The sequence below is a fragment of the Amblyomma maculatum genome, chromosome 1 (assembly GCF_055883805.1).
Source record: "Amblyomma maculatum isolate TAMU_Amacu chromosome 1, ASM5588380v1, whole genome shotgun sequence".
NCBI lineage: Eukaryota > Metazoa > Arthropoda > Arachnida > Ixodida > Ixodidae > Amblyomma > Amblyomma maculatum.
This window is the reverse complement of record NC_139344.1, coordinates 104,624,644-104,640,224: the sequence shown is the minus strand read 5'-3', so window position 1 is coordinate 104,640,224 and position 15,581 is coordinate 104,624,644. Positions and strand designations below refer to the sequence as shown.

The 15,581-nt window shown below is 46.3% G+C and overlaps 1 protein-coding gene across 1 annotated transcript in view; it reads left to right on the top strand.

Annotated features, from left to right (window-relative positions):
- LOC146203406 (protein odr-4 homolog) overlaps positions 1-15,581 on the top strand; it is a 59,801-nt gene that overhangs the window by 20,236 nt on the left and 23,984 nt on the right. The window contains exons 5-7 of the mRNA XM_084588738.1: positions 6,857-6,893; positions 7,279-7,587; positions 10,741-10,878. Coding sequence (XP_084444864.1) covers positions 6,857-6,893; positions 7,279-7,587; positions 10,741-10,878 — 484 coding nt within the window. The remainder of the gene's footprint in view (positions 1-6,856; positions 6,894-7,278; positions 7,588-10,740; positions 10,879-15,581) is intronic.

The following is a 15,581-nucleotide window of genomic DNA, read 5'->3' as shown; positions in this document are numbered from 1 at the left end:
AAATGTTTCCATGTTTATTTTTGCGCGAATTTATAAAGCTTTGAACATATTTGTGAAAAAGATGTGTAGGCTGTATTTTTGAGGGTTGATCTGTGGTAAACAGTTCAGAGCTTTCAGTTTTGAAGGAACTGAAGAGAAGAGCAAGGGATAGCTGTTTTGTAGATATTGTGAACAAGGAAACAAATGCTTCCAAGTAGGGTTTTGAAATGATTTTCAGTCCAGTTGTTGCTCTAGTCGTGAGGAAACAATGTTGTTTTGGTGCAGCTGTAGTGAAAAAACAGTGCTTCCTATGTGTTTGGACTGCATCATATTTGTATTCACATTTGCTTGCACTATGCATGTCTTATTTAGAAGAGTGAAGTAAAACTTGTTTGTTTTTTATTATTAATATTGACTGTGAACAAGAAAACAATATTTATATGGCTTGTTTCATTGTGAACCTAAGGATACGAAAAATGCAACGTGTAGCATACCCAAGTTGCAGCAATTGTCCGGGAGATTCTGCGAAGGCATAAAATATAGTGTGCCTTACTTCACACTGGCTTATATGGCTAGAACTTTAGTATAGTGGAATATGATAGTTGCTTCAGTCATGACTTGGCTTATTTATTTCTTCCCATTGTTGCTGCATGTTTTTTCTTGTGTTCCATCGCCTACCTGCCAGTACACCTCACATGCCATTGAAAATTTCTTTGTCACGTTGTAAGACCATGCTTCTGTTGTTTGTTGAGGTGCTGTGGGCAAACTGTTCTTCGATAACTATGTTATTTGATAGCTATGAAGCTCCGTTAAGTCGAGAAGTGCTTGGGATTGGGCTAGTTGGAACATCTTTTTAAAAAGGCTGCACTGCTTAGTTGGACACGGACAAAGGAATTAGACAAACGCTGAGGTTAAGCGCAATAATTGTGGTTCACTGATGTGGTTGAAAGATCATCCACTAATGTTCCTATAACTACATAGCACTCAAACGTTTTGCAACACCAGTTGCTATGGGCCACAAAATAAGTCTCCTTTGTAAGAGTGACAAAAACATGCTACTGAAGATGGTGACTGGCTGCTTGCATGAACTTGTTTTGATTAATAAAATGTGATTGTTCAAGCTTTTAACACTGCTTTCTGTGGTTTGTGAAAATTCACACGAATCTCCTGTCCCCATTATAACGACTGCGCGTAATTCTAATGCAAGTTACGCGCGGTGTTAGCAAGGTTGGTGGAGGAGAGGGCACACTGGCCACCCCTACTGCCTCCTTGTTTCCTGCAGCTATGCTGCCACGAGTTTCCCTCTTTCCTTCCGGCCTAAATCGGAGACCTTTTCTCCTCAGCCCGAGACGGAGAGGGCACCTGTCGCAACTCTCTCGGAGCTTTTTCGGCGGTTGAGCACGCAGGCCCGCGGTTCATGATTTTTGCCAGGCAGACCGCCGCTGTCACCGAGTTGCCCGATCACCGTACGCATGTATCACAACTGGCCGTGAGCGGGAAGCCACGCCATGTGAGCAGAGCACTCCTATTCCCCTGATAATGATGATGTGGCTATCTCTTTGTATCAGGGGGGCGCACATCATCATCATCATCAGCCTGATTATACCCACTGCAGGGCGAAGGCCTCTCCCATATTTCTCCATAGTGCACCCTAGTCGCTTACATAGTAAGTTGACGCATACACACATACAAAAGCACACAGACCAACTTAAACACAGGCACTGAAGATAGAGGCACGGGGTGGGGGCTTCGTGCGAGTCACTGAGTTCGCCTTCAGCTAGCGCTGCTGAGCCAGCCCCCACCATTGGTGAAGCTGGCTTTTCGTTGCCGCCGCCACCACCGCATGCGGAGCGTCTCCGCCAGAGGTGGCGAATCCCAGCTCCTGCAGCAGAGGGGTGCTCTTTGGGTGCTGCGGCGCCAGTTGCGGGCAGTGGAGGACCAAATGCTTTATGCTCTCGTGCTACCCACTGCATTTTTGGCAGAGTTCCGCCTGAATCACCAGAGACGTGTCGAACTGCTGCCGGTACAACAGAGTGCGCAGCGCTCCAGCACACGCTTCGAAGAGGAGAGCACTTTCACTGCCGTTGTCGTACCGCTTCTCCGGGGCCGGGGCAGCCTTATGTGTGCGGTAGAGAAGCAGTGTTGACTTTGAGCACATTGCTGCGCGCCACTGCTCCGTCTCCTCATCCCGCACGCGCTCTTCTACCACGCTGGACCACTTCCGCTTGCTCGTTTCCTCCACTGGCTGCTTCAGGAGGTCGAACTTGTGGCTTAGCATGTGTAGGCACGCAGTCCACTTTGTTCTGATACCTTTTAGGCACAGGTAGCAGAATACTTGGTGTGCACACCTGCTGTCATAGTCCACAAGCGGCCCTGGTAGGCAATCTTACTATGCACTTCGCGTGCTTCAAATGAAGACCAGCAGAGTTCACCTTGTATAGCCTCGACTGCAACTCGTCCATGGCAGCCCAGTGCCACTCTACCCACTTCGCACTGGCCGTGTTCCAACCAAGATGGTGTTCTGGCTGATATGCAGAGCACAGCATTTGCAAATGTTAATGCAGGCACATGAACCACTTTTCATAGTTTGTGGACCAGTAAATGCCTGTAGGAACTCCACAGGCAGCATCGGCGCAACATACTGCCAGCCCTGCAGCTGGATTGCCGAAAGTGCTCTTCATGGTCCTCCAAAAGCACAGGCTCAGAACTGAGAAATACACCTAAGTAACGGTACTCGGTAGCCCGAGGTATGGTATCGCCGTTGGGCAGGGTCACCTGAGCCCCACTGTGCAGGCTCAAGAATTGCAGCACTGTGGACTTCCTGGCGTTGAATTGCAGACCCAGTCAGTGCACCCAGGTGGCGGCCAGGGTGACCAGCTGCTGGAGGGTGTCTACATTCTCTGCCAGGGGCACCAGGTTGTCAACATTCGCAAGGCCTGGCAGAACCCACACTTCCGGCATTCCCTCATACATATGGGGAAGCGGGAAGCCCAGCCCTGACTTTAGCAGGGTTTGCTCAAGGCTTGTAACATATACTGTATACAGGTGCGGTGAGAGCAGGCAGCCCTGCTTGAGGCCCCTCTTAATGGACAAGGGCTCTGAGCCGGCGCCACCAAAGCAGGCCACAACTGTGTTCTCGCAGTACAGCCGGTGCAGCAGGTCTATCCACACAGATGGCATTTCCAGCTCTCCGAGGCAATGGAACAGTGGCTCATGGGGGACGCTATCGTACGCCTTGGCGACGCCCAGGAAGCAGCTCACCAGGCCCTGAGCTTCTTTTCGAGCAGTCTCCATTGTCTGGCAAAGCAGGAAGAGGTTGTCCTCTAGGTGTCGTCCTGGGCGGAAGCCATTCTTAAGTTCGGTGTGCGCTCCAGCATTCTCTGCCCATCCACTCATCCACCTTTTCAAATTCTAGACGAATAACCGGTAAAGTATGCTTGTCACAGTGAGCGGCCGATAGTCCCACAAGAGCCCCACATCGCCTCCTTTCTTTGTTACAAGGCTGACCCTGCCACACTGCCAATCAGACTGGACCGGGTCACTACCAATTATTCCGGTGAAGATGGATGCCAGCGTATCTCGCGCAACATCGCTGAGGCTCTTCACCACACTTGCTGGAATGCCGTCAAGTCCCTGCACGGTGTGTGCTCCAGTGCGTGAGATAGCACGGTCTAGGGCCGCTCGCGTGATCTTCCAGTCGGGCTCGGATCCTCCTGTTAACTGGTTGGGAGCCAGTGGGATTGAACATTCGTGGACTACCGTGGTGTCCATAGGCAGGGGGGACTTGTATGTCTGTGACATGTGTCATGTGAGGTGTTGGGACATGTCGCTGATAGACTGGCCAGTACTTTTGTCACTGTTTGTCGTGTCGGTGTCTCTTCTGTCGAACATTGCCACGTAAGACCAGAACTTCCTGGAACCATTGCGACCTGTGCTTCTGATGGTTCTGATCCGCTTGTGGTCATACTGGGCTATCTTGTGTTGGACCATCCCCTGCATGACATGCTTGCACTGAAGGTACACACCCCATTTTCGCTGGCACTCCTCGTCCGAGCCGCCTTTCACAGCATAACGGTGTAGTCGGTTGGCCTCGCGATGCGCCTTCAGCGCTGCCTGTACCTTGCAGTCCGACCAGCCTTTGTGTCACACGCCTCTCCGAGAATTCATCCGAATTTTGTGCTTCTGCATCAGATGGTGCAGCTCCCTGATGGAACTCCTCGTAGCTAGTGACCTGACTGTGCTGCAGGCTGTGCTCAAATTCCGCTGCGATGAACTCGTATGCTCTCACAGGCGGGTATCGCCGGGCCGGTTCTCGATTCTCTGTTTGTGCACCTCGCCAGACAGAGTATGTGAGCATGATCTTCAGGCGGTTATGGCCGCTGCCTGCACTGAAGATCCCCTCCTCGTCAATATGGATTCGGTGCACGTGTCTGGTCGCTGAATGCGAGCGCATAATCAGTGCAACTGCGGCTGCTCCTTGCACACCGCTTGAACTTCCCTTCACAGTCCGGGCGGAGGTTTAACACCTCAAGGGAGAGTGCATTGGCGGTTTGCAGCAGGAGCTCACCGTTGAAGGCTTGGTAGCCGTCTGTTGGCTGAGTGTGTCTAATAAAGTCCCCTATCAGCAACACTTTGAGCCCGCCCACTAGCTCACCTCGATCGCAAAGCAGTGCATGACACTGGCATTGCCTTCGTGGTAGCTGCCAGTTATTGTTAGATAGAGAATGTCCACAACGAGTTGCACACCCATGAGGATTTTGCTGATCCAGAGATGCTCACTGCATGTACGGGGTGTTTCTTCCTATGATGTGCCTTGCCGCCACCTTTGCGGCCTTCTCCGTTGCTGTTGCGCCCTATCCAATGCCAGTAGGGATGGATTGGTGGTGTCTCTAGATCACGTTAGTGCTGTCTCAGCAACCGCGAACAGTGACACATTCTCTGCATCTAGGTTCCTGTATAGTTCCTCCCACTTGTGCTGCTTTCTCGCGCCATGCATATTCAGGAACCCTACATTCACCTCGGCTCTCTTCTGGCAACGTTGGCGGCGGCGATGAAGGTGTAGTCTTTCATAGTGGCCTTCGGAGCACTGTTCAGCATAGGCTGTGCCATATAATGCCGGCATCCCATGATGATGTACCCGTGGCACCTCGAGCGCTGCCTGCCTGTTTTTTATTGCCTCCACTGAGGCCACTGGTGAACCAGGTGCTGTTTAACTATGTCGCTAACACAGTGGTATAGATTCTGGCTGGCACTTAACCTCTGCGGGCTCAGTGCCTGTGCTGGGAGTATCCCATACGGTGATGGTTCCTGTTGCTGTTGTGGCACCCTCAGTGGTTTTACAGGGCCGTCTTGGGTCTGGCTATGGCGGGTTCACCGAGGGGCGAGGTAGTAGAGGTTACTGGGGTAGCAGCTGAGGCTGATTGGTCGCACTCCCCTAGTGCATAATGTCAGTCCCATTGGGGTCCACCACGCTGGCAGCCGCTGTTAGCTGGGAACCTCTGCTTGGGGCCTCTACACATTGCTGTCAGTATGTATCTGAGGCCGGCAGTGTCAGGTGAACAGAAGGTATGCTCGGAGGCCGTTGCTGGGGGCATTGGCTGGGCGGTAGCATAGCATGTTGGGAGTGAGGTCTGGGGCACGGCAGGCATGATTCCATCTTCGGTGACATCAAGGAGTGGTCTTGAGGTCTGTCTGTCTGGGCCACGTAGAGCGCCGAGGACTGAGGTGTCCAGCTTGTCTTGCCGCGTGGTGGCGCGGTCCCATTTTTTATGTCAGCATCTCCTCATTCTAGGCAAGCAGTGTTTAGCTTAGTGTTGTCTCTGAAAATCTTGGAGGGGACGTCCTTAGATCCTTCTGGCAAAGGATGGGAGACTTCTTGCTCCTGGGCAGTGCGACGGCCTTTTGGGATGATCTGCTTGTGGATATGGCTGGGCCCAGGTCGTGTATATGGGCGCACTCCTAAAGAAGGTCCCGCTATGTGGCCAACCTGGATTACAGCTTGGTGTGTGGTGTCTGCTAGGTAGCGTATGCCGTCTTGTGCCAGTTGGCCCTCTCTATTCAAAAGCTGAGAGAGGTTGATGAATTTGGCGTTTAGTGATGCGCAGAGCTTTTTGAGTTCTGCGTTAAGCAGGATTGCCCTCGCTAGGCTTGCAGCTTCTTGCGTGTGCTTCCCCTTTTTGGTGGGTTTTTATTTCCCCCTCGTACACGAGCGAGACGTTCACTCGCTACGGCGGTTTCATTTGATTGCTGTTGATTTGTATAATTACTCGGGCAGATTAAAGCTTGTTCGAGTGTGCAACTCCTGTTTGTCCCCTGTGGCCCAAATCCTCCGCAGTGGCGACTTCTCGCACCGCAGGCTGGGTGTCTCAGCTCTATCTGTTAGGGCTGGCACACCAGGGCTAGAATGTGACTGTAGTGTCTAGCTCCCCTCCGTGACGCATTATTTCGAGAATAACCGCCATAGGTTGAAATTAGTTTGGGAAACAGTAAGCTTAGGCATGGGCATGTGTTTGCTGTTTCATATTTTTTTGGACTGGGGAAAGTGTTCTAGTTCAGCTTTTTCCTTTTCATTTCCAATTTGCTTTTTGCCATAAGAGGTCACTTCAGCTTTTATTATGCAATTTTCAATGCAAAATTAATGTTATAAATACTTGTTTCTTGGATATTTGTGTTCTCAGTCTAACACTTCTCAATGCCACCATAATCTCATGACATGTTTTGGTCAGTGTTGAGTCCCTTTAAAAGAATCTTGCTATATGTGCTTTCAAAGAGCTAAGATGAGAGACAGGTAAAAAAAAAAGTGCAGGAGAAGTGTCGTTTTTGTGGAAATTAAGTGCACAGCTGTAATAAGCATATTGTTCCTTGACTTTTCTATCAGGATAACATGCAAGACTTTTGATGTTTTGGACCACAAAGTAAGTTTACTGGCCCTGTTGCTGCGTGACATATGCTTAAACAAAGAACTTTGTTCTGTTTGGTTAATGCCTCGAAACGTTTTGCTTTCCTAGTACATGGCTGCTTGCTGTGACTCATAGTGTTTAAATTTAATACCTCTCTGGGTAGTTTTGGTGGTATGCCTTGTGGAATGTCAAAATTTCATGCAGGAATCGTGTTATGCAGCTAATGGGCTAGAGGTGAACACGAAAAAGCTTACGCATTTTTACTCACGGCCGTGAAGTGATGCTTAATTGCATGCAGTCTTTTATGCTTAACAGGAATGCCTGCAGTAGTTGTGTGGTGTGTGGTTCAGTGCCGCTGAGGCGCAACAAAGGATGCTTTTTGAATCGAGCATTTGGGCAGTGTGCTGCACGACCAGCTGACTGGAAGCCCACAGTTGGGGCCACTGCATGGCACCGGCTGGAAGCATCGCTCAGCCTCGACCTGTGGGTGGCATTGAGTGAGGAGCGCTGCCGCCAGGGGCTCCTGCGCCAAATCCAGGTGGGCCTGGAGCCCTTCATGCGAGGCCTGCATGATGCGCGAGCCCTGCTTAATGGAGAGGCACGACCACCTGACGAGCCTCTGGCTACTGCTACTGACAGACGTCGCTCACCACGTGCTGCCAAGGATGCCCCTCAGAGTCTTTTCCTAGTTGACCTGTTGCTTCCACTGGTGAGTGTCGCTTGATAAAAAAATTAAATGGTTTCTGGCACTTGGCGCCACGATGGCCTGCTTATGCAGGAGCGTAAGTGTGTGGTGTCAGGCTGAGCTGCATTGGAATTTTGTATACTTTCAAACATTTTACTAAATGCGTGCAATGTGTGACAAAAGCCTCTGTACCTACAGTACTGTCATTGAAGAGGAGGAAAGGAAAATACAGTGCTGCAGCAGAACTTCCTAAAATGTACATGTACCAAAATGTAGCCATTCGAGTCCTCTTTTATGCACTCAATTGGTATTTCACTTGAGCGTTGTACAGGCTGTTTCATACTTGAAGGGAAACTGGGAGCATGTGGGAGCACGTGGCAAATTCAAAGGAACTAATATGCTATATTGTGAAGTTTATTTTAAGGCCTTTAGTTCTTGTAACAGTGCTAAACGGCTAAAAATGCTTGTTTTTTGTTTGGTGTTCTGCTCTAGCACAACTTGTTTTGTGTTTTTGAGCTTTTTGTGGGTTATAGTCAGTATATTTGTGGAGGGTGGCAGAGTGCAATCTGGCGCCTGCCATTAGGCTTGAAAATCTGCTGAAGAAGCTGCTTTGGAAGCTAGGTGGTCAGTCTTGGCTCAGTGTGGCTGAAAGGGCTTTGCACTAGATTGCGTTCTGGAGAGAGCACCACATGTGCCGGATCTTTCCTTGTTGTTGAAACCATAGCTTAAGGTTGTTGAAACTTTAGTAAATAAAGATGAAACAGCGAGAACACTCAGTGAACATGCATAGCTACTCAAGAGTGAACTGAAATTTAAAGCATGCTTACTTCAGACCACTAGTTAAAATTCTAGGCTGATCATTGCCTGGAGTCGAAGCTCGTGAAGAATTGTTTGGAATGTTTGTTTCCGCTGCAGTAAAAAGAAAAAAAAATAGCAGCAGAAGCAGTGGAATCGTGCGACCGGTGCTGAATTCTTGGTGTGCCCTGGCGCAGGCTCGATGCATTTGAAACCACCGTGTTCCAAATTATTCCGCTTGCTTGAGGCCACTGCATTCCAGATTATTCCATTTGCCTAGTAGGCACTTGGCAAAGAGAAGTCTAGGAGTTAGCTTAATAACAGCAGTTTTACTTCCATGTAGCTATGTGGGCTCAATGGCCTATCTGGCATTCTGAAGGAGCTAGCAGCTCACATGCAATTTCCAAAAGTTTCAGCTTTGATGACCTTAGCAAAAAAAACTAATACCTTTTATTGAAGGAAGTACATCCTGTGTAATGTGTACAGAATTTTAATTGAAACTTCAATATTTTGGCACATGTAATTGAGAGGTACAAGGTAACAAATTTAGTTTAAGAAATAAGCAATTTTGAATGAGGTGAAATTCGGCATCACAAAAAAAAAAAAAAAAAAAAAAATGAGCTTTTGTCTAAAGGTACAATAGATTTCAAGCATTTCTCACTTTTCGCACCATTCTAATAATAGACTGTTCTTAACTCTTTCAAACTAGCAGCTTACCAGTATCGCTCAAGAGGAAAGTATACAACAGTTGCATCTTACCTGTGCTCACCTATGGGGCTGAAACGTGGAGGCTAACCAAGAGGGTTCTACTTAAGTTGAGGACAACCCAGAGGGCTATGGAACGAAAAATGGTAGGGGTAACATTAAGAGATAGGAAGCGTGCAGAGTGGGTCAGAGAAATTACTCAAGTTATCGACATTCTAGTGGAAATTCAGAAGAAATGGGCATGGGCAAGACAAGTAGTGCGAAGAGAGGCTAACCGATGGTCGCTTAGGGTAACAAACTGGATTCTAAGGGAAGAAAAGCATAGCAGGGGGCAGCAGAAAGTTAGGTGGGTGGATGAGGTTAAGAAGTTCGCAGGGGTCAAGTGGATGCAGCTAGCACAGAACCGGTTAATTGGAGAAATATGGGAGAGGCCTTCGCCCTGCAGTGGGCATAGTCAGGCTGATGATGATGATGATGATGAACTCTTTCAGGACCATGCTCACAGTCTCATGATCAATGACGTATGGGCCATGCGCTGCCAAGCTCCTAATTGCTTGATTTTATTCCATGCACACTGTACATTGCACCCATTGATCCCTGAGCTAGCAAGAAATGCCAGGTTCAACCACCTAGCTTTTAAAGAATTCAATCAACAGTTTCTCTATATTGATGATACCAAGCAAGTTTGCACTCCTTCCCGTCCTTCCACAATGTGTGCACTCCGCAAGGTGCAAAAGTACAGAAACATACAATACAAACTGCAAGCTGTGCTATGAGCAGATGGAAATTGAGCCCTAAACAAATGTTTTTTGTCGTACGTTTGTGCTTCACCGCAGCGAAGAACTGTTTTCTTAAATGGCAAAAGAACTGTGGGAGAAAAAAAATGCCAACCACTGGTGTGAGCAGCACCAAAAAAAAAAAATAATTATCATTAAGCCTGCCAAATTTTTGCACACAAAAGGAAAAGAAATCCAGCACGTTTTGTATTTTGTATATTCTGAAAATTTTAATTACATTTACACACACACACACACACACACACGCACGCACGCACGCACGCACACACACACACACACACACACACACACACACACACACACACACACATTGATGCATTTGTAAACCTTTTTTATGTTGTTTTTGGTTAATTTTTTTCATGAGATGTTATTTATATCTTGTATGATTTTAAGAGTAATATATTTTTTATTTCAACGACCATCTAATGAGCTGCATTATTAGTTTAGAGCAAGATAGTGTGCAAAAACTGAATTTATTTAAAAAAATTTTTCTAACAGCCTTCAGATTGTTTTTTTTTTTCTTTTTTCTGGGTACTGTAAGATGCAAAATAATAGACTTTTATGGGAGTTACTGGATCCCGACCATATGTTTGGAAACCATCAGTGTAAAACATCTGAGCTAGATAATACAGGTAAACGAGGCAAAACGTGGCTGGTTGTGAAATGGGATAAAAATATGCTTCCCCCTTTTTTTTTTCTTTTTCAATATATTATTCACTTTCTGCTGCCATTTGTCAAGTCCTGTGGTCATTCTCAGCATTCATACTGGGGTCAATATACTATTTGTCATTGGAGGAGAGATGAGGTTTTATTCTGAAAGCTGTATATGAATCAGAAGTGAGGCTACAGCTGGCATGATGGGCCTTTCTGTGTGTTGCAGGACTGCAGCAGTGGAGGAGGCTCGTCTGGCTACCAGGTTCAAGGGCCAACATCTTGTGGGGCCAGTATGTCCATAGTGGGGACCATTCAATGCAGAGGGTTCGTGCATACCAAGGCCACAGTTCAAGAAGCCATCAAGGTCAGCTCATGCACAAAAGCTCTTCAATATTGATCGCAGCCCTCAAATTTTAATTTATACTTCAGTGGAGTGAGGTTGGGAGAAATATGAATGTGCACACAAAATACCTCTCACTTCTAGTGCAGACTATGTTGATCTCATTGAAATGTGTATTTGCTTAGTGCTATATACATCTCTGGATGAGCGGCATAGGAGAGAAAGAAGACAAAGTAAATAAGAGTACACATGGCCTTTGCATTGGGTGCAAGCTGAAAAATTGAGCTGGACACTCACAAGTGAAATATCTTCTTGTAAATGAAAGCCTTCAACCCTGCAGTCTCTTTAAGGCTGGTCTAAGCTCTTATGTCAAGCCTAGAATTGTTTGAGTTGTTGGCCAAAACATCCACATAATTTTTTGCAATAGAAGGAAAGAGCTGTGCACTTTGTCACTTGCACTCTTTAGCTGCTTTTTTCATTGTTCTGTTTGCATCCACCACATGTGAAAATGAGGTTCCTTTGCAAAAATATATGAAAAAAAAAATATAAGCCATGAATTAATTGCTGTGTGGAAACTGTGGAGCAGATGTCACTGTGAAAGGTGCTTTTGTGTATATTTATTTTGTTGCCTATTTCAGTGGTAAGGCACTGACCCTGTGTCTAATTGGCATTTTTAAATTTTGTGGCCTATTGAGGAGCATGGCTTATTCTTAGGCCGGTTTATTGTTTCATGTAGCCTTTTACTCCAGCTCTTGTAACTAGAAATTCTACACCTGACCACTAAGTAACAGCTTTATAAGTCAATGATACATGGGTAAATAAGGCTGAGACAGCACCTGATGTAGGTAATTGAAAAGCTGCAATAAACTTTAAATCTTTTTACTCTTGTACTTGTAGCAAACTATTTAGACAAACTAGTATGACCAGGCCGGAAGGTGTAGACTACTCACTGATATAAACTGTAGGCTTAATTTTTGGTATTTCATACCTCTAGCATAACTAGCATAACTAATTTTATTGCAGTGTCACAGTACAGTAGGCTCACTAATTCAGACTTCAAGGACTAGGATTTTTGTTTGATATAGTATTATATATAGGAAGGGCACCTTAGTATGATCCAAGGCTAATTGTGATTTGCCTAATGGATATGTATGTATACAAATAGTATTTTGTAACTATATATATCTTTTTCAAATGTAGCTAAAAGCATCAGCACAACTCAAAATATTGTTATAGGGTTTTTCTGAGTTGCCAGAGCCACACTTCACCATTATGAACACACAGAGAGACCAGTTCATACACTAATGTGCCAGCTCTAGCTTCAGTGTTGTCGTCTGGCACACCACCCAAAACTCTAATATGCACCGTAATGCCATTGCTCCGAAGGACAAGCACAATTTTTGTGTACTAGCTAGACCAGCAAGCAGTAATAGTAGGGCTTAACATGTGCGACGTGCGCAATTTGGGTGGGTAGTGCAGTGGAATGAGACTTCGGGTACTTAAGGTAAAGGGCATGGTCTCGTAGGTCATGCTGCTCAGTTGCTGTGAGACATGGTAAGGACTGATGTAACGAGGCATGAGTTACTCACACTGGCCCACACGGTGGTCTTGGAGCCTGAGGATTAAGGAGCCAGGAGGGTAGTGAGCATCCCAATGGTGATGGTTGTAACTGCATTTTTGGGCAGTCTGAGAATCACTAACCCGATTCCGAGCAATATGACTTACGGTGTCGGTGAGGGCAGTGGCATCAGAAGAATGACTACTGGCCATCGGGAGACAGCAAAGGGTTATGGCTAGAAAGGAGGTGAAATGATGAGTAACTGGTGGTATTGTGGCAGGACAAGTAGTATTGAAGATGTGGGAGGGCTCATCATGAGTGATATAGGGCAAAATTTATAACCGTTGTGGCAATCATAATAAGGAGCGAGGTCAAGGGGGTGAAAATTAGCGAACTGCGGTAATGGTGAAAGATATGGCCTGGGCATGAGGAGATGAAGCAGATGGGTTCAAAGAATTACAGGAGTTGTAGCGTATAAGGAGGGACTGAGTTAGAGCAGCAGCAGCAGCAACCATGAGAATGGTGGGCTGCAAAAAAAAGGTTGCTCAGAGGGTCGGCGAGAGTAGAGGCTCATGTTCGTGAATTCTTGGTGAATGACTGCTTGAATGAGGGCAATCATAGTGTCAGCAGGCTGAAAAGTGAAGGCAACAGAAGTCATAGCTTCCAGTTTTTTACGGATTGTCTGGGTCATATTTTCTGGATGTAATGGCTGGTGCATTGTTGGCATGTCCTCACACGAAGAAGTAGCAGCCGTGTTTGGAAGTCTGTTAAAATGGGGAGCAATATGGTGGCGTTTGGTTAGCTCAAACTGCCGCCAGACCTGGAGGATAGGATTCGATGGTGGTACAGTCTTTGCAGAGCAGAAGGCTGAATGTGTCATCCAATAACCTCTTCAGATGGCCCACCTTGTCAGTCTTTGACATGGTGCTGTGCACTTTATGGAACAATGTCCTATATACCTATATATATCATATATATATATATATATATATATATATATATATATATATATATATATATATATATATATATATATGATGACCTAGACAGGAAAAGTAGAAAAGTAGGTTTGAAAATCAATATGCAGAAGACTAAGGTAATGTTCAACAGCCTCGGGAAGGAACAGCAGTTTACATTAGGTAGCGAAATACTGGAAGTAGTAGGCGAATATGTCTACTTAGGACAGGTAGTAACCGCAGATCCGGACCACGAAAAGGAAATAACAAGAAGAATAAGATTGGGATGGAGCGCATTTGGCAAGCACTCGCAGAGTATGACTAGCAGCTTACCGGTATCGCTCAAGAGGAAAGTATACAACAGTTGCATTTTGCCTGTACTCACCTATGGGGCTGAAACGTGGAGGCTAACCAAGAGAGTTCTACTTAAGTTGAGGACAACCCAGAGGGCTATGGAACGAAAAATGGTGGGGTAACATTAAGAGATAGAAAGCGTGCAGAGTGGGTCAGAGAAATAACTCAAGTTACCGACATTCTAGTAGAAATTAAGAAGAAGAAATGGACATGGGCAGGACATGTAGTGCGAAGAGAGGATAACCGATGGTCGCTGAGGGTAACAAATTGGATTCCAAGGGAAGGAAAGCGTAGCAGGGGGCGGCAGAAAGTTAGGTGGGCGGATGAGATTAAGAAGTTCGCAGGGGTCAAGTGGATGCAGCTAGCACAGAACCGGGTTAAGTGGAGAAATATGGGAGAGGCCTTCGCCCTGCAGTGGGTATAATCAGGCTGATGATGATGATGATGTCCTATATACACGATAGGTGCGGCTCAGTGGTTGACTGAGCTCGAGAATCAAAGTTAGCACTCAACTTGCATACAGTTGTTTTGCCAAATAAGTACTTCAGCTTTTGCTTACAGATATCCCAGGATATGATGTCTTCTTCATGTGTCTCGAGATAGGAACTTACGTTAGCAACCAAAATGGTAGCATCCCATCGGACATGCTTGCTTACCCGCTCATACATGGTGAGCTAGTTCACTTGATTGGTGCCACAAAGGTGCCTTATTCATGAGGTTGTGCCATGACGACTGTTGGTGCTGGTGTTGCCGCCTTGGATGGGGATGTGTCAGATGGCATAGTCAGGGAACCAAGCGGGCAGTCACTGAAGAGTTCCAGGTTGTGGACCTGGAGTAGTAGGGTCCAGCACCTCCACCAATCTGTTATGGGGCGTTTCCGAGCAGTAATATCCACACTCCACAGTCAAGAACATGCTCGAGATCCTGAGAAAGACACCAACACACCAGTTCTTTCTTCAGTAATTTTGTTATTCATCACACCACCAAAATGTCCTTGTTGTCTCTTGACGATGCACCATAACAGTATGAGTGAAGGGCATTGATATTGATGAAGGCATTGATAATCCAGTAGTCTCAGATTGGTTGCATGGATGAAAAAGAAATTATAAGTAATGCACTCCTTCAAGAATAGAGGTAAACCATATTAATCAGGACTTCAAGGGCCTGAAGAAAATGTCAAGATTGTCTAAAGGTTCAGTCTTCCAATGGCTACAAATAAGCTCTGAAAAAAAAATAAATAAAGAATGTTTTTTTACCACAGCAGATTGAATTGACAATAAAAATAGGCATCGACCATGTGCTTTTAAGTGGCGATTTTTCACAATTAAAGCAGGATTTCTCCAAAATATTAGGCGGCCTTGGCCTCCTAGATAGGCACGATAATGCGGTAGCAGTGGAGCCTTGTTGCCTGTCAATGAGCTGCTTGAGATAAGCATGTATTTTCGACACAGAGAGCGCATATTTTGGACGAAATGGTGAGACACCTATCAGGGAGCTTGCAGGACGAGTTTGAGCTCTAGCTGTTGTGTAAAAGCAGATTTTTCATAAACACACCATGCCACTACTGGCCTACAACATCTTGGCACATTGCCATGGTCACCTGTTGTAGCAGGTTGTCTGTGCTCTGAGGACTGAGGAGTAAGCTGAAAGAGCTAACAGTCTTAAATGATAAAAAAAAAAAAAGCACACAGACTTGCCACTCAGCATCTAGAAATGGTAGCAGTTGGCCTTGGATCTCTGGTATGTGGCTGATAGTTGCTGTCTCTGCGGTAGCGAAACTCTGGAAATGAAGTGTGTGGTGACAAGGCACTTCCCATCACTAGGAGTGACGTTCAGACCTCTACACGGTCTCACTTTGG